This window comes from Acanthopagrus latus, chromosome 3, assembly GCF_904848185.1.
Source record: "Acanthopagrus latus isolate v.2019 chromosome 3, fAcaLat1.1, whole genome shotgun sequence".
Classification (NCBI taxonomy): Eukaryota; Metazoa; Chordata; class Actinopteri; order Spariformes; family Sparidae; genus Acanthopagrus; species Acanthopagrus latus.
Genome location: NC_051041.1, coordinates 8303853 through 8327863, shown reverse-complemented (window position 1 = coordinate 8327863; position 24011 = coordinate 8303853). Strand labels below are relative to the sequence as shown.

The 24011-nt window shown below is 42.7% G+C and overlaps 1 protein-coding gene across 9 annotated transcripts in view; it reads left to right on the top strand.

Annotated features, from left to right (window-relative positions):
• The window catches only part of rbms3 (RNA binding motif, single stranded interacting protein), a 282075-nt gene that overhangs the window by 121200 nt on the left and 136864 nt on the right, over positions 1-24011 (top strand). For 6 of the 9 annotated variants that reach the window (XM_037092868.1, XM_037092866.1, XM_037092872.1 and 3 more), the window contains 2 exons: positions 4864-5021; positions 20768-20826. In XM_037092868.1, coding sequence (XP_036948763.1) covers positions 4864-5021; positions 20768-20826 — 217 coding nt within the window. Of the gene's footprint in view, positions 1-2346; positions 2511-4863; positions 5022-20767; positions 20827-24011 lie in introns of those variants that run through there. The other 3 variants (XM_037092870.1, XM_037092874.1, XM_037092875.1) reach the window with 2 other exon arrangements.

Sequence of the window (24011 nt, the reverse complement as noted above, 5' to 3'; positions counted from 1 at the left end):
TGTAAATAACAATGTACGCTGTAGGTTCAGGTCTACATATTACTCCTGCTGACAGAGAGGGCTAGCTGTGGTCTGTAAAATAAAAATATGTGTTGTCCTTGTGTGGGTGTGTGAATATACAGTGCAGCGCTGTGTGCCCTCAGCCTATGTAACGTACGCTAGATTTATCATCCTCACTTAATACACTCATAAACATTCCCTGGCATGTCACAGAGGCTGTGAACCCCCCTGCACGGCTGGCTCGGTAAATTGGGCCTGTGTAAACCATCCCGCCCGTCTAAAATACAGTGCGGCAAATTGAAATCCCCAGTAAGCCTCTGTAGCGGCTTGTCACAGCTGGATAGGGAGGAGGGAGAATGGAGGTCTTTCTCATTTACCACCTGGAGGTTTTTGAAGTGTCATAACCAGCTATCCCCCCCCACACACACACACTTCTCCTCCAATTCCTCTTTTTAACTCTTTCTATCTTTTTGCTCCTTTTGTCTGTTGCTCCCGTTCCCCTCAATCTTACATCTCCTTTCCTCTTTTCCTTTGTCAAGTGCTGCATTCAATCCTCATTGTCCTGACACACGAGGCCCCTATTTATTATGTATTTGAGAAGCCGGATCCTACAGACTGACAGGCTGAGGGTAAACAGCAGTCACAGAGGCGTCCGGAAAAGAGAAACAAGCCTGGTTATTAACCTGCAGTGGGGCGACCAGAGGAATTCAAGAGAGAAATTTGATTTAAAATAAAGAAGGGGGAAGCGTTTTTTGGTGGGAATGTGTAAACATGTGTGTGCTGGTGTGTTGAAGAAACAGCCAATGTGTGCTTGCTAATATCACTCCCACGCTTGTGCAAGGTCACATATTGCTCCCAACGCATATATAGTACATAGAGTACACATTTGAGGAGCCTCCTCTTTTGGCACTACTTGTCCATTTTGCTTATCTTAAACTGTACTCCTCAAGATTACAAGAGTTGAGACTGCCTCCCTATAAAAAACAAAAAAAAAAAACAAAAAAACCCCCCCAACATTAGGTCTCAATGAATCCAACATTAAACCCACTCACCCCGTCCCATCCACCCAACAGTCGTCATTCCTTCGAGACCTTCGGCACCCATTCCATTCTTCATCCCTTGGGACTCTTACAGCTTTTTTTTTTTCTCTCCCCTCGGATAACTTTGCTCTCTGCCTTCTCGCCCAACGCTGTAAGTAATGGGCTAGTTTTGACCCTCCATGCCTCATTGTGTAAGATTTCAGCTTCTGACCTTAAAAAATGAAAGCAAATCGATAGGGCGGGACACACGAATTCCAAAGCCCAGGATGCAAGCCAAGCCTGGAGCCCAGGGAGAAGGAGGAGGAGGAGGAGGAGGAGGAGGGGGAGGAGAAGGAGGAGGAGGAGGAGGAGGGCTGTGTGTATTACTGAAGGGCTAAAACAAAGAAAGAAAGCCCGAGAAAGAGAAAGAGCCTTTCAATTAACCTTCAGTGCTGACAGCAACTCTGTGCAGTGTCTCCTGTTTGTGCCGGTGAATTTGTACGTGTCACACAGTATGTTAAGTACTGTGAGTGTAATTTAAGCTGGAGTGGACTTGGTAAAAAGAAAAAACAGAAGAGGCAAGAAGAGGGGGATGTAAGGTGAAAGCCTCAAAGTTGAGGCTTGAACTGCAGCTGTGCACATTCCAGTGACTTTGAGTGGGAGAAAATAACTCCCATGGAGTTCCCGAGAGATTAAGATTCTTCTATACGCCGGCCGCTGCATGAAAATGTGAGTGACTGGAGTTCTGCAATTTTTTTTTTTTTTTTTTTTTTTCGTTTGCGTAACCAAGACAACCAAAGCAGTATGAGACACAATGTGCTGGAAGAGGGGGTTAAAGGAACAGTTTGGGTTAGGGGGTTAAAGGAACAGTTCAGGTGTTCTGAGGAGGGCTGATGCCTTCCTACAGTAGACAGCAGTCGGTACAACCCGCAGTTTGAAGAGGCAACAGGAATACCTGTGCAGGAAGCGAAGCCCTTTAGTGCTGGGACGGAAAAGTGTTTGATCAACCAAAAATAATCAAAGAGAGTATGCTATATTTAGTTTTTTTTTTTTTTTAATGTGTTACCTTGCCGTATGACAGCTCTTTATGACAGGGAACCACAGATGGTACATTGCTCTCTCCTAAGCAATCAGATTCTGATTGATTTGTTTGTATGTGTTGTTGTGTCTCGATGATTTACCTGAGCTTACCATTTACAACACCAAAGTCAAACAATAACACGACAACCAACCAACCAATCAAAGCAGAGGTAGACCAGCAACTTCGGTGTTCTGCAGGGTAAAATTAATGTTTTTGTCAAAGGAGTCTGGTTTATTTTGAGAGAGCGTAGATGGAAGTAACATCTTCACTTCACCGATTAAAAGGGCTGTCTAATTTTTTTTAGGTGGCTAATATCGGTTTTGCTGTCACCCCTGTCCACAGCAGTGGAGAATAGCTTCCTCCATTGCTCCCACTGCGTCTCAAAACTCGGGACATGCAGACCAATATCTGTAGGTTTATACACTGACTACTGATAAGAACCTCATATAACCCTGCTTGAAAACATCTGAACTGTACCATCTGATTTGTGGATGTGTTTACCCACTCATCAAAGTTGTGTCACCATGACTTGAGTCAGACTTCAGTCACAAAAAATGCCAACCTTAGGCTTAAGACCTGATGAATAATACATTTAACTCTTGTTGGAAAATGCTATGCCTTTGTTACAAAGCAAGAGTGAAGAGAGGGCAGCGAGGGGAGTTGCAGCAGGTGCTGGCCGGGTTCACACCACAGAGGTTATGGTTTGTAGTTGACATCTTAGCCACAGCCGTGGCCCCTAAATCTCCAGCTCTGATCTTTTCAAAATCCAAAGCAATATAAATAAATATTATAACAGCAACAGGCCTTGGGTAGCCACACATTAGGCATCCTTAACTGTTAGGCCTGCTCTTCGAAAGGAAAACAAAAACATCATTGATAAAAATGCTTGGATGCTGCTTCCGTGGTCATCATAGAAAGAAATACTTTTGGTATAACTTTGGATTTTCATGTGGAGACTTGTGACCTGATATGGACAAGGACAGGACTTGCTACTTGACCTGAGACCTGAAGAGTGTGTGTTGCCCTTAAGGACTTAAAACAGTTAAGCACTCATGGCTGTTTTGGCCTTCTATGTGAAAAAGGTGTTTCTGTGTGTGTTTGCACAAAAATAGACCTATGTACAGTGTCTGTGTGTGTGTGTGTCCAGCACAGCAAGTGGCTGCCCATCAGTTCCACTTAGCTCAGCGTGGTAATTGGCCGTCCATTGATGGACGTGGCTCCCTCTTCACGCTCCAGGGACCCCGGCTCTTTGTCTGAGGAGTGGGAGGCAACACGCTGGCATGGCACACATGCTTAAAATAGCGCATCAAATCAGCCATGCTTCGGCAGCCGCCACTAACGTGTGGGGCGGATTGGAGGGCTAATGTTGTGTGTGTGCGTGTTAAACTGTGTGTGTGTGTGTGTGTGTGTGTGTGTGTGTGTGTGTGTGTGTGTGTGTGTGTGTGTGTGTGTGTGTGTGTGAGAGCTTTTCCAGCATGGTATGGGGTCCTGCAGTTCTCTCTGGGGAGGACAAGGGGTTAATGTGGTTAACTGGAGCTGGTGGTGGTATTTAGTCATGTCCTTCTCTTTCTCTGACCACTTTTTCTTCTCTCTTTCATCCATCACTCACTTACTTTATTGCGGTGTGCATCATTTTCTCTCTCTCTTCCCTCCTTGCTCACTCTTCTTCGTCTGTTTCTCTCTCTGCGCTCATGCCCACAGGGCCCCGGTTCTCTCTTTCTGTCACTATGTGCAGTGTCCCTGCAATAGAGATATAAATGGGCTGTGAGCAGGGGGCCCTGACTCCTATACCATAAATCTACACTAACAGCACAACAGACACATGAGGAGAGCAGTGGAGGAGGGAGAGAGGGTGAAGAAGAAAGGGAGCAACTCAGATATTTAATACATTTTGAATACATCTTGGAAGACAGAGATTATACTGAAAAAAAGACCTTCATATTGATATGTTTATTAAATAGCTGGAGAGGATTTCTGCATCAAGATATCACACCCTCGGAGGTGTAAATTGTTTTACAGTGTACCGAGATTGGTTTTGAGGTTATGAATAGTAAGCAGGAAGTTGCCATCATTTAAAACTGTTATACGCTACTGGAACTCCTAATTTCACAGAGTCCCTTTGGGTGAAATGTTGACTTTGAATTTAAAAGAAAAAAAATGTAGAAAAAAATTGCAGTCCTGATTTCAGTAAAATGTGAAGGACAAAGCCCTGCGCACTGAGTAAAGGCTTATGATACAATTTACTGCTGATGAAAATTGGGGAAAAAATGAAATAAGAGTATGTAGGGATATACAGTAGCTGTGTGTCACCTCAACTGAAAAGCTTTTTTTTCCTGACATTGTGCAGAGCTTTTTTTTCTCTATGTGAATATGTTTTCCCTGCAATGTGTTCTTATTATCTGAGACTGAGGTTAGATGTGTGACTTCTTGAGTTTATATTCATTAATTTCTGCTGCTGCATTGCATTTTTTTCATCTTTATGTGACCCTGATCTCATCCTCTCAGTATCACAGCCGCTCTAAAATGTCTACTCACGTAATTGCTGTGACATTGAACTGATAGTGCCTGCTGTTCTCTTCAAAAGATATATTTTTCCCACTCCCTCTCACACTTTATTCTATTGTCTCAAAATACGCACGCTTTTTCCTTTTTCACCCATTGCCTCTCAGTGTTTTTGTTTAACTCTTTCACTTATCATCCCACACCTATTTTTTTTTTGCTGTCGTATTAAATTTCTTTCTCGCTTCTCATCTCTTTTCCCAGCAGCCCTATGCTCCACCCCCTCATCCCATGGCTCCTCCCAGCCCGAGCACCAACAGCTGCAGCCAGGGAGGGGCGGAGCAGCTGAGTAAGACCAACCTGTATATCCGAGGCCTGCCACCTGGGACCACCGACCAGGACCTCATCAAACTCTGCCAACCGTGAGTACTCGGAACAATTACCATTAAATACAGAGGTTTCTCTGTCACACTTGCCAATGCCGCTGCGGGGTGTACTTGGCCCTGTTGTACTTCTCATGGCTGTATGTAATGTTCAGTTGCCTCTATATATTACTCCAACTCACAGCTCATTATGTGACTATAGCCTAAATAAACATCATTCCACTCTAAATGTATTTAATGTGGAAACTTGATTTGGTTTCCATATTAATCTTTCTATATGTTCCACGTCAGTTCTTCAAGAAACGATTGCCTCTCTTGGAAAGTCGATGTCATTAATAACCATTATGGGTGAAAAGTCAAATCCATTCTGAATATATAGAGGCACTAATTTAATCTGTCATCTTTGAAAGTATTTACTGAGAAAAAAAAAAGTCTCAAGCTGAAAATGAAAAGAATATGTTTAATGCAAATAAAAAATTGTCCCCCAGTCTCAATAACTACAACAAGATCATATTTAAGCAACTAACTGAATAAATAGCCAATGGACGGGGACATAAGAGATATGTTAAGTAGAGGATGTTCCACTTAGACAAGCTTGAAAGCCAGTTTACATTTTTAAGAACACTAAAGGATGTACAGCAGCTGTAGCTGATGGGCATCTTACCATGAGGCAAACAGCCAGGTCAAATGTCAAGTGAGTCCATCTGTCCACCAGTTGTAGTCAGCTCGCCAGCCCAAAACTGGCTAATTTTTACTCTCCGTACTTAATCAATCACTAGCTTAAATGTTCTACAAGGAAAATTTAAGTGGTTATGAAACATAATCGATTTAAGACTGATTTTGACCTTCATACGCAAACAAGACATCAGCAAGAAGATTGGCTATTTTCATATAGTAATACATAATTACTAAATTTGAAACATTGTTACTATTCTTTATGGCAGAGTGTTGAGGATGACCAATTTTATGTTAGCCTTGCAAACATGCTATATCTTGCTGTTGGCTTATTATAGGGAAGCCATAATATTACCAGGAAATCTCTATAACTTCAACTTCAGCTCAATAAAATTGCTATTAATCAGCAACAGAATCTCTAAGCTAAAGGATTCCGTGTCACAAAGGTGTTAGTGTGCTTCACCATCTCAGGAGGTGATGTTGCTCATACCATTCTTGTCCACAGGGGGCGCCTATTAGTAAATCATGAAAGCTCCATGCTTTAACTATATCAAAATGCTTCTTTTTCCTGCACTACAATGCAGAAAATCGATGCTTAGGATAATTTCTAATTATTAAATTCACAGTGAAGTTTACTGTTTCAGTGTGTTAATGTAGATAATAAACTTTAAAATATTCTGCCTCTGTTACGTACCTTCGACACAAGTGTAAGACAATGTTCGAGGAATCATTGCAAAAAATGTCAGCCAATATATCGACCAGAAAAACGTGGTCGAGTATGGGTGAGGCTGTGTATTTAAGAGAGCTTATTGTGACGATGCATCAGTTTTTATTTAATGTGCCCTAAATATTACCGCCTCAATATTACAGATATTGAGAGGCTGCTGCAAAGTTAAACCCCACAGTTGTCATCTTGGTAAACAGGCATTGAACATACACATGTACACAAATGACAATGTAAAAGCTCTTAAATGTCAAACTGATCAAACAAATAAGTTCATGTCTGTGAAGAAAATCACAGGCATGAATGACGGTCCATGCACAGTACCCTGCACACCCCATTAAACTGCTACCAACCGTGTGTATTTTAGGGACACACACACAATGGTACTCATAAAGCTCTCCCAAATGTTCTTGATAGAGAAGACACACACACACACACACCTGCCTGTGCACTGCTCAATAAGGCCTAATAAAGCTTAGATTGGACCACCTCCCCCAGGAATCACAGACCAAGACCTCATCAAGTTGTAACAAACAGTCACAGGGGCTTTCTTTCTCTCTGTGTCTCTGTCTCTCACACACACTCACACACAAGCAGCTTTGTTCAGCTCCATTAGGCCCTTTCACTTCTAAAATGGTGAAAAGGGGGTCAAGATCATTAATGGAGACAAGGCCAGCAGATTGTGAAATACAGGCCATGAGCAAGTCTGTCTGGTTGCATAACCTTTTCTTGGCCATATTTCCAGAAATGTCCTGGTCAAACGCGGCCAATTATTCAGTGATCCTTTGGAGACAGGAACATGCTGTCCAGTATATTTGGTAATGCTCCCGGTAGCGTGTCATAAGTCATGCATTTATTCTTGATACTGACCCATCAAAATTCCATTAGCCAGAGAGGCGGCCTGATAAGATTTGGAAAAGCACTCAGCATTTTGACATTGCATATCTCTCGCTTAGCTCTCGCATTCAGCCAGTTGTACGGAGTTGGACAGTTTCAATTTCATTTCTAATTCCATATGATCTTGAATATTTTGAGCATAACTATTTGGAAGGGCAAACCATGTTGGAGCTTATGTAAAATACCCCAGTAGTGTGCATGTTTGTGATTGTAGATTTGCATTCTAATATATAGCCTTTCTCCTGTGTGTTATGGAAAAGCCACTGACTTTGTCTGTTATTGCTTGGATCTGCCGTGCTGTCCTCTAGTGGCTGTCCTCTTGTTCAGCTGTTTCCGGAGCTCCTTTCTCTCTCTCTTCTTATATCTCCCATCCTTCCCCTCTGTGTGTATCGCCTGCCTAAGAGCCCCCAAGGTTGCCCGAGGTGTGCTGTGCCAGTGAAAATCCAATGCCCCTGAAACTTTAATTAGCCAGACCGTGTTTCAGTGGCAGGCGGGTGGCAGCATTCTAGAAAAGGTCATGCGACTGTTGTGCAGTCTGCAGCACCCTGGGTTCCCCTCAGGTTTTTCCCACATGCCCAGTCCCCCTCTAGCCACTCAGCCCCTTCAGCTCTCCCTGATGGGGCTAAATGTGGCACTGTGGTTTTACAAAAAAATAAGTACAAACGTTTCAGTCACATAAGCTTGCTGAGCAATTTCTCATCATCGGTATATCGTGGGCTTGATAGCTTTCTCAAGCCTTGCTGTGTGTGAATGCAAACATGCCCTCGTGCACGTACTCTTGCACAAATCTGTGTGAGCGCTGGCCATGAGACAAATCAAAGCCGGTTCTTTGTTGTGTCACACACATTGAAAAGCAACTCTTGCCGCCCTGGTTCACCACTATCTCAAAAGCAAACAAGCTGCCGCCAAACTGATGCATTCTTGACAACAGGCCATATCGTAGCTGCTGATTGGAGGCTGTACCACACCGCAAAGAGATGCCAAAAAAATAAATGCCGTCTACTGCAGTTGTAACCCGTCCTTGTGAACTGTCATGCCTTATTGCCAAGATCCTGTCAAATTCAAGTAACCCCCATCGAGGCCTCACAGCCTTCCCAAAGTTCACAGTTTTCTCTTAAAAATACAGAAGTGCATAAGTTTGAATTTCTAGATTTCAAGAGACACATCAGATATCAAATCCATCATCGTATATCAGTTGGCTGTTCGATCATTTTGGTCAGTGTCAAGACTATTTCCTATCCTCAATATGTGATCTACTGATTCAATACAGAAATCTCTGCTCTAAAATAAGGGAAAACAAGATTATTACTATTTGTTTCATATAATGCAGACATATGCTTCACTAGTGTGCCATAGGAGGGTTAACACTGTATTTACATGGTCCTCAAATGGTCCTGTTTCTTTTTCTTGTAGTTCTGCATTTGTGACATTGAGTATAATTGTTCACATTAATTTTCCCAGTTCAGAACTAATTCGTCCGACACCACATGAATTAACAAAGATATTGTTTAAGCCTTGTATCAACATGAAGTTATTCTTCTCTGCTTAGTGGGTATATTGCACTGATGTTAGACATTTTTTTTTGTTCTGTTTGATGAATTCTGACTTTCAAATGCTAACTTTACTTCATTAGGGGTAGGAATCACAGAGTAACTCACAATACGATACAATTTGTTGCCCAAGATAAAAAATAGTGTCATGATACAGCAACTTGGCAACAGTCAATACATAAGCCAATAAGGAATTGATCTGACAATACATCACTATATTTGTCTAACTGAAGAATATAAACTACCCCTAAAAAGGCCATTTGCAGGAGTTATACAGATGTCCTCAGTTGTGATGTCATTGTCAATACAGAGTGGGTCATCTGGCTTCCACCCCCCACCTTTACACACCAACGAAGCCTTAAATATTGAACGCACAAACATGCAGTCACAACAAGTAAATATGAAATCTTTTGAGTTACCAAGGTGAAGGCTTCTCTTGTGACCAACCACCTCCGTCAACATCCCTGTGGTCACTGGGAGCAAAAGTAAAGACTGAAGAACACCAAAGTTCTCACAGCGGTTGGAGTTACATGCCAAGAGCTGTTGAACGAGTAATTAAATGGATTCGGGTGGGTGCTTAATCTCTTTTTTATTCAGCTGGCTGGATGTCGGGTTCTCCGCAGCCGTCAGCCTGATATATGGGCGTATAGGAGAGGCCAAAGGAGTGGAGTGGGGATTTGTTGGCTCAACACCCAGATAGTGAGAGGCCTTCCTACTTGCCTGGCTGGCTCTGTGAGTGGAAGGATGGATGGATGAAGGGATGGAGGGATGGACAGAACAGCCGTTACTGTGAGAAAAATTCCTTGGCCTAACCAGCCAGGTTGAGGCACTGGGCCAACCCTAAGCCCTACACCCACCCCATCCAACCCAAAGATTGGTACAGCCAGCACATCCAATCCAGCCAGCACAGCCCCCAAACAAGCAGACTTTATAACCCGATTCACCAGCCAGCGATTAGGCTGCACCCACATTTTTCTAGTTTGCAGTCCACCACCCAGGAGGGGCACAGAGAGGATGGAAGCAGGTTGTTGGATGAAAGGTTGAAAGGAAGAATGAGAAGGATTTCTTTCTTTTTTTTCCTTTACGAGGGCCCACACCTGGAATAACAGGAATAAAGCAGCTCACATTTTCTCTGCCGGCAGCCCAACTCCATAACTCAAACTGCCAAGAAAGCAAAGGACCCTAGAGGTCCCTGCAACCCCCTACTCTCTTGCTCCTCCTCTTCTCCCTCTTCAACCCTACCTCCTTCTCATCTGCTCCCTCCCTTCCCCTCCTTCTCCCTCTGGTTCTCCTCACCCAATTCCAGTCATGGCCAAGCCGCAGCTGCGCCCTCACACGCACTGGCTTTCGCCTCGGTCTGATCAAACACACAGAATGAGCCAAATCAAGAGCTAATCACCACCAATTGTCCAAATAACCTTTCCCGTGTGTGCTGAGGTAATGGTGGAGGGCAAGCTGGAGAACGAGGCAAGGGGAGGGACAGAGCCATAAGGTATGCTAAGTGGAGGAGGTGAGGGGTAGAGGAGGGAGGGGCGACCCTGGGACCACCTGTTTTTATGGAGCAGAGTCCCGGGCACTGGGCAGCGCCACATTATCCCTAATGACTCTCCATGGTCCAGTGTTGACATTAGCTGCCTAGCTATCAGAGCTGGTCCCATGGCTCTGCTTCAGAAAAATGACAGAAAGGCGTGAGCAAAGGCGCTCCAGTCCAGACTCAAAGTACCAAGCATTCCATTATGCTCCCACCTGAACAACTGCACCAGAGCCAGAAAGATCAGGGGGGAAGTATTATTTGGCCATTTTAAGTTATTAAAAGCATGATGGGAATCCTGTAAATGTGTCGCCCCACAAGGGGTGAGTGCCGTAGCTCTAAAATAACATCATAATTTGTCAGGGTATTTCTGTGATAAATATGTTCTTGACAATAAGACGAAATACTAGACATTCTTGGTTTACAACTGACGTCACTCCCCTTTTTAAAAGCATTTACATTTTTACATTTACATTTTAGGGCACTTAGCAGATGCTTTGGTCCAATGATACTTACAGTAATTCATACATACACTCACACACTGATGGTGGTGGCTGCCATGCAAGGTGCCGGCCAGCACATCAGGAGCAGTTTGGGGATCAGTATCTTGCCCAAGGACACTTCGACATGCAGACCAGGGGAATCGAACCAGCAAGCTTTCGTTGACAAGACGCTAGCCTTGAACATTGGCCACCTCCAAAGCACTCCTCTCCTCAAGATCAGGACAAAGAAAACTTTTAATTTTCATCATACCACATGCTACCATTCAAGTTCTAATCTAAACACTGTTTGCCTTTTTTTCTCTTTCAATCCTTTGCAGCTCTTGGGCTTAATATGTCTCTCTATGTTTCTTTTTCCTCCTCTTCCAAGACTCTCAACTATGCATGATGAAGTTAATGCGTCACACAGGGCACAAAGAGATAGTGGTGCTTAACCTCTGAGAAGTAGTGAGACAGCCACAGGAATGCCCAAACTAAACTACTCCTACAGCTACAGCTTCACGCTGAGTAGAAGCATCTGCTATTCCTGGAACCAGAACCCTCATCAGCCACTTTCTCTATGTGTGAACGCCTCTCTCTCTCTCTCTCTCTGTCTCTCTCTCTGTCTCTCTCTCTCTCTCTCTCTCTCTCTCTCTCTCTCTTTCTGTCTCTCTCTCTGTCTCTCTCTCTCTCTCTCTCTTTCTGTCTCTCTCTCTCTCTCTCTCTCTCTTTCTTTCTTTCTTTCTTTCTTTCTTTCTTTCTGTCTTTCTTTCTTCCTACTGTTATCCTCCCTTGCTCTCACTCCCTTCTCTCTCATCTCTTCATCATGTTAATCCGTGCACTTTTCTACTCCAGCAGAAGTGACATAGTCATTTCAGTGGCCAGGACAAACTGACTAAAGTGTAACGCCTTTTTCCTCCCAGAACATCGATTTTAGAGCGAGTGTTAGCAGCACAGCTGATTTGGCCTTAGGCTGGTTTTTTAAATTATTTATCCCCCTATTACTGTATACATGACACATAGATGATTTGCCTATGGCTGGAAAGAGCTTCTTTTCCCCTTTCGCACTGAATTTGACTCTGTTAACAGTTTATACGCTGACTGTCATTTTTTGAATGAAGAAAAAATATATATTTATATTTTCAAATGCTTAATTAGTATGACAATCTGGCTTACATTCATACAGAATACAGCCATAGTTGTTTTGCTGTTTGGCTGCATTTTAGCTTTAGTTTGCCTTCAGGAACTAACAGCATACCAAAAACCATAGCAACCAGCGAGCTACAGTGTCCTGTGCCTCCCCCCAGCTGTGCTTTGAATTTTATCTGACTCCGGCCGTACAGCAGAGGACGTTTTTTAAGCTCCGACAGAAGCGACAGCAGCGTTTCCGGTACAACAAGACTGACTGACGTTAGGGACAAAACCTGAGATCTCTGGAGTTTTCTTGCTCTTAACCCTCTATCCTTCCCTCCTTCGTCTCCTCTCCTTTCCTTCACATTTGAGGCACTATATGGAAAGCAGAAGCGGCACCAGCACAGATGAGATGTGTTCATTTGTGCGTGTCAGACAGCAGTGCATGACATGTGGGTTTGACAGGTTGGACACTTCCAAACAAACAGGGGCTATTCTGCAAGGCTGGCTCTGTAGAAGACCAGTGCTGTATGTGTGAGTTAGAGAGTGATCGTAACTAGCTACAAGAGCACAACAACAGGTTAATGCTTCCTGCCATCACTTACTGTTGCTCTAATCTTTCCATGGTGCACACTTTCAGTTACAACACACACAAGTCTGTAGTTCAATTTCTCATGCTCAGTCTGAGGCACATTTTGGGCACTGTGTCTCTGTGATGAACATCTTTCCTGTTTATTACATTTTACAGAGGCTTTTTCAGAGGAAAATACCATCACCCCTTGTGACAGAGGTTTCAAGCTGTCCCGAGGTAGCAATCGTCCACCTAGCTGCATCCCTAGAGCTCACTGATTACCAGTGTTTATCTTTTCTGTTTAATGAGCAAAAAGTTGCAGTTTTATGGGGGATACTTTTTCTTGGCTCAGAGCAGTGACTTCTTGGACTCTTGTCATCGCTTTGAGGATGTCAGGCGGCTACTATAGTCACTGCTCTCCACCAAAATAAGGTCCCAATCACTTATTAAACAGACAAGATGAAACACTTTAATCAGTCAGCTTTTTCTCCCATTTCCAGCCATTATGCCAAGATAAGCTAATCAGTTGTGGGCTGCAACTACATATTTGGCGCACAGATTTAACTTAAACCGAAAGTCTTTGCAAACACACAAAGTTGTTTTTTGCTTTTTAGAATTGGCTTGCAATTTGCAAACACCCCTTCTGTTTTGACCTCTGTTCACACTTGGTATGATGACTCACGACGATGAAGTCAGTGCTGGTTGCAGACATGGTCTGCATTGTTTGTTCTTGTTTCCTATACTATACAACTTGTAGTTTGTTCTGTCCTTTTTTCTCTCCACTTTTTCTTTATTTGTAATCTCTCTTATTTTTTTGTTTTTCTCCCCTGAACACAAACAAAATTCCCCAAATTTCACTTTGCCTAATTTCTAGCCTGCAGAAAGTGATGTATTTTAAAGTAATTTTTACACAGAAGAAAAGGTGAGGAGAAAATGTGGCAAATTAATTGTATAATTTGGGCAAAATTCAGAGTGTTGTATTGATTTAATAAAATAAAATAGAACAGGTAATTGATTATTCATGATAGCAAGACATTAATGGAATACATTTGGAGAAGTTACAAATGGACCAGACTAAGCAGATTGATCCAGTCTCATCCGAAGTGGCTCCGACTAAATTGTGGGAACAATTTACCTGATGGAGGCTCTCTGGCTATCTGGATTTTAAAACTTTCTTCCATGGAAAATCCCATAATGCCATGATAAATTGTTTTAAATTTAACTCACTAACAATGAATCCTGAACACTTGCTCAAACTTTTTAAATTGCTTCTTTTCCTTTGTAAATTACCTGACTGGAGCCAGTTGGCCATATTTCCTGCTTCCAGCTATAATCTATTTCTATTATGTAGAGAGGTGGTAAAGTTTGAATGGTTCTAATCAACTTGTCATCCTCTCACATTTGCCAGGTAAAATAAATGTCCCTGAAAAGAAATCGCATCAGCGGGGAAATAAGGAAAAATTGAAATCAGAATAGTTGATGACAGCTTATGGCCGCGGAGAGTTTGACCACGGCCAACTTCAGCAGACGGAGCAATGACACATTGGCCGAGAAGCCGCCGCCACTAAATCTGTAGAAAATGAATGGACTGGAAGCTGCGTGTTGCTTCAGTTATTTGTAATCGACCAGATTAAATCTGCCGTATTACGTTACCCTAATGTACTAGATGTTTTCCGCGTCTAGTGGTATGACATTTGTTGTCGCGGAATAAATCAGAGAAGAAAGAACCACCAATTAAGGCTGTTCCAAGATGCTTTCCACATTTAGAGACGTTAAAGGTTTTGAAAGAAAGCATTTGCCAGTTTACCGCAAATCCTCTAACAAAACACTGGGGGAATCCCAGCAGCACCTAAAAAAACATGATGACATTCTGCCAAGAGAAAGATAGAGTACTAAAGCCAAAAAAGGAATTATCCAATTTGTCGAAGCCTTTTTGATTTATTGCCGCTCATCCTTGCCAGCGCAGTGTTTTGATATTTATACCATAATGCTTTTATAATTTCGACATCATTTTCCTTTAACAGAAGTGTGGAGTACTCTTCCAAATGTGTGTAATGATTGATTGTATAGATACTGGCTGTTAAATTAGATACAGTACGTCTGGTAATTCGACTCACCGAGTCAGGAAGGCCTTTGCTGTTATCAGACAACATAGGTTTTGTGCCGAGACAAAAACGGAGATATTGAAGGTTGACTTTGGACTCACTTTGCTAAAACATGTCATAGTCTCCATGCAGTTCCATGCTGGGATATAGATAAAGGCCATTACCACCAAACTGTCAGCTCAGAGGCCCAGAGGTCATGAAAAGAAGTCACTAATATCAACTCAGAGGTGTTGGAACAGCTGCTCTGCTCCCTGCCAGGTGTCTATCAGGATAGGTTGGCCCTCCTCTGTTTATTTCTCTCACTGCATTATATTCATCGTTCGTCTGCTTTTTTTTCATTTCTTTCTCAATTTCTTACTTCTTTCTTTTCATGAGCCTTCTTCTTTTAGCCAGCAGGCTTCTTTTTTATTTTATCTATCTCTAAAAATGTTTCTCATTCCTGAAAGTTTGATATCCGGTGCTGCTCTTTCTGCATTTTCTCCCTCTATCATGATGTTCCTCCTTCTTGGAAAATGTCTAGCATAGATGCCATATTTTCTTTTGACATCTTCAAGTTCACACAATGCACCAATGTGCTGCCACTAAAACTGATCATAAAATAATTTGTTCACTTCTAACTCGTAAAAAATTTCAATTCTTTGATCAATAAAGCAACTTGCCACAAAAAGACCCAAGCTCAGGATTTGAATTTCAAAATAAACAATACAGAATATTGGATTAGATTGGAAAATCTATCAACAGTTGTGCCGCTTTATGTCTCTGTCAGTTCAGTGTGTCCTTTGCTCTCACAGTAGAGAGCATTCAAAATAGAAAATAAAGAAACATATTCATATATATATATATATTTGGTACTTAAGGTTAGCAATATCCAAACAGATTTCCAGTAGTCGCATAGCAACTGAAGCAGCGACAACGCAGTAAAAAAAAAAAAAAAGCCACTCTTTGATATTTATTTCCAAAACGATGCGTGTGGTGGACATGAGTCTTGACCTCTGTCTGAGCCGCCGCGATGTGCGAGCTGTGGGACACGTTAGCCGCTGTAAGACTGGAGACGGCAGTCAAGGACAGCTGCCACTCACTGCTTCTACACAGTGAGATGATTCCTACTGATTCTCTCTGACAAGGCTTCACATTCACTTACTCATCTTATACACACACACAATACACACACACACACATATATATATATATGGGTTTAGTGTAGTTTACACTCATTCAAATTTCCCACAACATTCTGTATCTTTGTTTTTCCGACTCAGTTGTGTGAATGTTGTGTTGCCGCTGAGTTTGGGTACGTGCTGTTTTTGCCATCCATCTGTCACCCTCTTTATATTTTGCTCTTTCTTGCATCCTGTTTCTCCTTTTTCATCTTTGATATGAAAGTATAAAGAAGTCATGTTTCTTACCCATCTCTTTTCCTCCACTTTGTCCTTTCTGTGTGTCTGCCACAGTGACACCTGTCTCTTGCAATAGCATCAAAGGCTCAACAAAATAAATCACATCTTAAAAAAAATGTTACCTTGACGAAAAGGTGGAATTTTCACCATATGTAAAAATATGTTTTAAAAAATGTACATCTGTAACATACTACTGGTTGGAAAATATTGCTGACTTGGCAACGTCCTATCCAAATCTGCCAACAAGGAAACAAGACTTTATCTCTGATATCATTAAGATGTTTAGCCTGCGGCTGTTTCTTCCGCTGAAAGTGGCTGACAGACTCCGTGCTCAGCCCTGTTTTCTTTACTAGAGATTGGCTCATCCTTTCTTTACTAATTATTACTGTTTTGTCAGATAATACAGTTGTTCACTTGTAGGAAAATCGGTGTAATGTCACTACATGAACTAATTGTAAGAAATGATCAGTTTGAATGCCCCTCTGTATCACTGAAAAGCGTAGCGGTGTATAACTATCACATGTTTTTTTTTTTGTTTTTGTTTTTTTTAAAAAAACGACTTTGCAGTCTATGAAAGTCCTCTGGGTAATATTTGCAGCTCAGACCACATAGTAAATCTGGATGGAGGGTGTCTCTACACCTGCTCCTACATGAGCGGAAATCTTAGTGTGGCACTTTTTTCTTTTTCAGCTACAGTATCTACATTATGCTAATTATTCAGCATAAAGGCCTACAGGAAGAGATGATACATCCAAGTTATTGTTCTCCACATTGTGCCTTTTGCACCTGCCTCATCCCCCCCACACAGGTGCTGCAAATGTGCTGAAAGCGCCTGAAGCATTCTGCTGCTTATAGGCAATTCAGTTAAACACAGTGAAGCCTAACCCTATCTCTGCATGTGTTCAGTTTTCATCCCTTTTAAAATGTTTAATTAGTCCTAAAACCTGTGCAGCTAAAAATCAGGTGCGTACACAGAACTGTTCAGAAGCTGAGCTGAACGCTTCTGAGACCTTGGAGGCAAATATGGAATAGAAAGTGCAATGACTTTTGAGTGGCTGTTTGGTTTGATGGCTGACATGGTTGAAGACAGACAGTTGCCTGTGAACACGACCATTTTGATAACATTGCATCAACCAGACAAAATCATATCAGAGAATTTCGCCTTAGTCTCACACAAAAGCCCAATCCATATACATCCCCTGTCCTCACGGTTTGGCTCTATCCCTCAGTTGTACACTTTCACATTTAAATGTAGGGATGGGATTTTATCCACTATCCTTTCTAAGTCTGTTGTGGATGGCAAGGAAGCACTTGAACACAAAGAGTTGGGGTAAAATTGGAAATGGGATTGGGCCTGAGTTAACATCTTCAGATAATATCCCACATTTATCTTGGTAAGGTGCTTATTTTGTTGATTGAATGCACTATAGGCTTAATGCTTTGTTTTTGCTAGCTAAATAGCCTGTTTGACCTAGCATCACCTTGCAAAAGCTTTCAACTGGGGGGTGTTTAAATCAAAGATGGTTCGTCATCAGCCACTGTCTTTTCCCTGTCTACAAAGTCTCCAAATTCAACTTGACGGACGCCACACGTACCTGGTTTTTAATGCCTGCAGGTTTTGAGACTATGTAGATGCCAGAATCTCCCCTCTGTTCTTCTTTTCGTTCCATCAGACAGTGGGAACCTGTTTGCTCAAATGGTACAAGCTGTATGTTCAAGTCATCATCTGCGGGAACAGATGGACAGTCTTATGCAGTTATAGTATATTGACACACCATACTGATAAACAAAGACTTTCAGAGAGTCTTAGATCCTAGTTTAGGTTTTGACTACCTACTGTTCAGCATTTGACACACACACACACACACACACACACACACACACACACACACAGTCGAAGACCTTTGGAGAGTGTGTCCAAAGCCTGAGGCCAAGGTCTCAGAACCACACTTGGGTGGTCCGTCCATCCTTTACAGCGCTGTGCTTTCCTGTGTAGCAGCAACACCACAGTGACGTGCTGTGGTTCTGGCCAGCTCTCTCTCCCTTCCCACGTACAGCAAAAAGCCACTTCACTCTCCGAGCTCTGATGACGGAAATGGAATCCGCCTGGGTCGTTTCATCCAGCAAGAGAGTGAGAAACGAGAGGAACGCAGCGCAGGGATGTCACTCGTGCGCTTGCAGCTGCCCTCTTAAAAAACATAGCCGAGCTTTCGGCTCAGCTTCAGTTTTATCACATTTCAGTGCCCAGACATCTGTCAAACGGATGACATGTTTTACATCCACCACAATTTGTGCATTTTCATCAGCCTGAAATAGCTCATAAAGCCTTTTTTTTCCACGGCGGTTTCATTTCTGGCATCTTTGGGTTGATACGATATTGCATCAGAATGATTGCCATGGGACTCCTATTAGGAGTGAGGAGGAAGGGAGAAGACAAAAGGAGATGAGTGAAGGGTACAATGCAGGAAAGATAAATGGAGAGGATGGTAAAGAGACATTAAGAGACAAAGATATATAGATATAGAGAGAGAGAGGGAGAGAGAGGGGGAGAGGAGAAGATTTGTGAGGAGGAGGGAGGGCCGAGGGCCAGCGGAGTCAGAGATAAGAGGCTGCGAGAGTGATTGAAATAGGATTAGTGGAGACAGGCTCTGCATCCCGGCCACAGCATCACAGTGTTAAACCTGTGCTTCACAGGGACTGCCTCTGTCACATCAAAGCCTCCCCAGGCCTGGCTGGCAGAGAGGGGAAGGAGGCGCCAGCAGGGTCGTCCACAGCCACAGCCACACACACACACTCACACACGCCACATACATGAACATGCTGATCACATTCTCCATCCGTCTCCAATATGACTCCATTATGGGCACAAAGCTGGCTCCTTCCACCTTGCCTTTTCATCTCGCTGCAGTGTCTTTGTGGTGTGTATTTGGATCGCGGAAAGGATGCATTGATGAGCCATCTTTAACATTTAATGAGGCAAGCAGTGATGAGTTGGCATTGGAAAGCTACTGTCGCCCGCTTCCCCCACGTCCAAACAAAGTTTTAATGAGAACTTTCCCCCAAATTGTGCCAAAAGCACTGAGCTTTTTAACTGCTTCCCAGACTGAAAGCATACAAATTTTTCACTTACATACTGAAACAGGGGCAGACACCTGTGTGCAGATAAACAGAAACAAAAAATCTAGCTAGATCCAGGGCTTACGTAAAGAGCTTGGTAATAAATCAATATAATATCAACACAGTATCTCAAACTGTGCCTTTAGTGGTAATAGTTTCTCCATGAAATAAACCTTAAATCTTAGTATATGTCTTCATCCTATACCTGTATTAAACCTACCATGATTGAGGATTATAAACCCTCTGGTCCAATTTTTATTTCCAAGTCCCAGTTGCCACTTCTCTGCGAAAATCTGAAATGCTGCAGTTGCTAACCCAGCTCTGCATGCTCTCTAATCAAATGAACACTCACTGTTCCATGTTCATCTTGTGTACTTATGCTTGAGATTGTCTCAGTATGATCAAACATTCCACGTTAGGCCTTTTCTGTTGCACTAGATTATGGATCCCTATAGCTAAAATGGCCTGTTTATCTGCGGAAGAGAGACAATCTGCTGATTGGTGAGTGCTGTTCCTGTGTGCGCATATTTGTACACTGTATGTGTGTGTGTGTGTGTGTGTGTGTGTGTGTGTGTACTCATGTGGTATCTGTATTTGTGTGTGCGAGCTGGTAGTTTTCCTCTCGGAGCTCATCAGTTCATATCCACCACCCACCCCACCGCAGCATGCAGTAAATAGAGTCTCCGCCACTCGTTGAGAAATGGCACAATTATCCCCTGCTGGTGAAATATGGGCCGGGATGCACCACTGCTTCTTCCCTACAGAATGCGTGTGTGCGTGCGTGCGTGTATGTGTGTGTTTATGAGTGCGTGGTGGTGTGTGTGAGTGTGAACGTTCAGAGCACAACTGTCTGTCCTCGGCTCACTCATTGTGATGCCCGCTCAACGCACAGGGAATTGTTCCCGTTTATGTATTTATACACAGACATGTATACATTGCAACAGAAGTGTAATTGTGTAATCAAGGGAGCGTGAGCGCACATGCTCACACATACGTATACATACAGTGTATGTACGCATGCAGATTGGCACACACACATACTGTACTCACAGTGCTTCTTGGCTTGCACACAACTCAGCATGTTGCAGTTTTAGCTGAGACAAGCAGATAGAATAAGTCACTGTCAGTCAGTCAGTGAGGTCAGTCTTTCAATTCCCAAAAACTCAGAATGACCAACTGTGCATGCAGAACTGAGGAGCAGTGAAATGCAATACTTTCAGTTTCACAAGGAGGCCACAACGATGACATAATGAGCAGAAATTAACTGAGAATTAACCTCAACAATCAGAATTCCGAATCACTTTAAAAGATTGACTAGTTGATAGAAAATGTTCAATGACTTGCTCAACTGTCAGAGGGCTGCACATTTGTTTGAAGTCAGCCATAAACATAATGTTATTAACCTAAAGTGATTTCTCTTCCCACTCGCTTTTGACATTTGTGTGACTTTGAAAACTGCTAGTTGCAACTAAATGGCAGAGAGTTGGGAAAATTAGACATCTACCTTCTCCACAGGACAGCAATTTTAGTCTACTACTCTGTAGCCAAAAGGTTCTGGAGGTCATTCTGAGTCTAAAAACACTGAACTTTGTTTCTCTGTCTTTACAGGTATGGAAAAATAGTGTCAACCAAGGCCATTCTGGATAAGAACACCAACCAGTGCAAAGGTAAATCTTTACTTTGTCTGTTTTGTGAAGCCACTTTGTTTTAGTATACAAGCACCATCACTCTTTAGACTGTGTTATGTCAACAGCAATCCAAATCCACACGTAAATTTAGACATCAGCTGAGGAAACCTTGCGCTGTAAATCAGCAATTTAGTGAGTAGCCGGCTTAACGCTGCATGAAGGCTTCGAGTAAACAACCTGCTCTTGGATGCTGCTGCACTCCTCTGGAGGATAAGCAGGCAGCCACTGCTTCAGCCCCTCCCTATCTCTTCTTCAATTTCCTGTTTTGTCATATGGAAGACAATCTTTTGGAGAGAGTGTTTCTGTTAAATGTCCATTAGTGCCTGCACACTAAATGGTGCGCACACGCAGCGACAGCATTAGCAACTCATTTGAAATTGTTTCTGGAGCACACAAGCCACACGCATTTACATGCTTGAACATACACGCGTGCCGGACCAATTAGAGGGCTAACAAGCTAGTTGGGATTAGATAAACTTTAATTGCTATCATTGTCACACTCACCATCTCAGGGTCTTGGCTTTGTTTTCACCTCAGCCACCTACCTTTGCACGGCTGTAAACACATTTCACGCCTTCTCTTTATATGTCTTTGTATTGCAATCAGTTGGTAATGATCAAGACCAGCTTCAGTGAGGACAGATTGAAAGTGAGAGAGAGAGAGAGAGAGAGAGAGAGAGAGAGAGAGAGAGAGAGAGAATGCAGTGCGATAGAGGGATGAGGGGGAAAAAAAAAGATTAGTGTGCTACTTGCCCCGAGGTGTCTGGCAGCACTGTTTAAGAGCTATTGAAGTTCCATCAATACTTTTAATTGCTTTTTGTGGTTTCCCGGGCTCAGAAGTGTGGCCTTTCAAGGTGAAGCCGCCTTCTTAACCCTGCTCCACACCTGAGTTTATCCTGCCAGGCATGCTCAGGGTCAAAGTGTTGTGGAAAAGAACCTCTGCCTTTTAGAGTATAGGAAAAAAAATGGGCTGATTATCTTGACAGGTCCTTTTTGTGAGTCCTACAGGCTATTAAAGACAAGACTGGATGCATGTTAGTGGGAAGGGTGTATCCACAGGTCACAGGACAAAGCACAGGATGGATTAAAGAGGCGAAAGACAGAGAGGAGGGAGGTTCAGATGATTCAGACTAGAAAAAGAGAGGAAAAAAGAAGAGAAGGTAAACCTTTCGATTTCTGCGATGAAAGAAACAGACTGTCCTCAACCACAGGTTATCCCTCTCTGTGTCTCGCTGACCTGAGCAATGCACCGCACAGAAACACCAGCTCAGCTTAGCGCTGTGTTTTGTGGAAGACAGTGTTTCCCATAAGTCACCCTCCTGGAATGCAGCACTGCTGAGATGCCAAGAAGCAAATATAAGCAGACATACTTCAGGAGTGGAAAGGATGGTCCTGCTCTGCACCCAGTGAGAGAGGGAGGTGGACAGCATGGAGACGGAGAAGAAAGAGTGTGAGGAGAAGAGCTGAGTGACCTTCAAGAGACAATAATAGTTCTTTAGCGTTTGAAAGGCACCGCGATGATGAGAGAAACTGCACAAAGAGCTAATTTCTGCTGCTACAACATCAAACCTCTCTCGTACATATCTCACTATCTCCTGAAAGGTGAGCAGGTATCAAAGCGTAAACCAGCCAAGCCAGTGTTATTGAAGCCTGATGGGCTGGCGTGCATCTGCGCTCTCGGTAACAAAGCCAAATAGGCACATCGCCCTGATCCAGTCACGCATTGTTTCCACTCATCTGACCCCCTGACCCTGACACTTGTTTAAATGTCAGAGCGGCAGCTTATCACCACGTGCCACCGTCACGCAGCGAGCATCCCTCTCCTCTGTCTCCTCTCTTGCTCCACCACCTCTCCTCCTACTCTTGTTATTTGTGTTTAGCTCAGCTCAGTGAGCACACTGCCAAAACAACGTGAGAAAAATGGGATAGAGGAGAGGTCAGGACCAGTCAGAGATCGACAGTCAGCCCGAGGAAAACAAGAGGGTATCTCGAACTCGCTGACTAACTTCTCTGCTATGCTTTTGTATTTACCACGCCTTAAGTTATTGAATTCAGAAACTTTTGGTTTAGTTTGACTTTGTACTTAATAAAATCCTTTCTAAAACATGTAATAGTAGGGTATGATTACACTCTCTTGGGATAATATATCCTTTATTTTATGAACACCATATCTTCGATATTGTTTATTCTGGGAGTAGGGTAGATAATAATTCACAAAAATGTCTTACAAGTGCAGACAAGGCTTTTCAGTGTGTCTTGCGTGGGCACTGATGCAAATGTCTCTGGCAGGAAAAAAAAAAGAGAAAATGCAAGGTAGCCATGTAATAAAGTTGAAACTTTTTAAACGTTTATTCTACAGTATGATGAAATCTGGCAAGATGCTTAATTGGACAATTAAATCTGTACAGGCACACATTCCTGGTAGACTACTTTAAAACACAAATTCTGTATTATCTGTAGTCAAAAAAGATGCACTCCTGTGTACATGGTGCAATCTATATATCATGCACTTTCAGTTTAAAGCTAAACAATACATCAAAATGTAATTGAAACGACTGAATTGATTTGACCTAAAATTATTCACAACATGTGATTATGAATTAAGCATGGTGGAGCTACAGAGATGGCCAGGTCTACAAATCATATTCTCCAGATGTAAGGGGATATGCTTGATCCTAGCTAAAATCATTACATCATAATTTTTCTATTTTGCAGAAATTACCATTCCCACTAAATTGAATAAAGTGACTCATATGACTAAATTGACGCAATTTGTGCCCTATCTGTAAAAATAGTAGCAGTGCAATATCCTTTACAAATCATGCCACCATGCATCTACACTATGAACCTGTATGCCAGGTAAATGATTTTACCATGTATTAATATGTAAAGGTTTCCAGCTGATGAAGGTCTTCCTGTAGCCGAAGCGTTTTATTTGTTACGTTGATAAAACACCTGTGCATGGAATGAGACTGAGCGTGAGAGAGATGATAGGAAGCTGGATGAAATGCGAGATGGAGTTGTGAGCGTGGGAGTGGAGGCTCGCTGTTGTGGAAAAAGCAGAAAAACAGCGACGACGCTTTCTGTGCTTACAGGTCAGGTGTTAGGGAAATGTGGACTTTTTTTTTTTCTTCGTGTGCATGCGTTCGTACACCAACAGGCGCG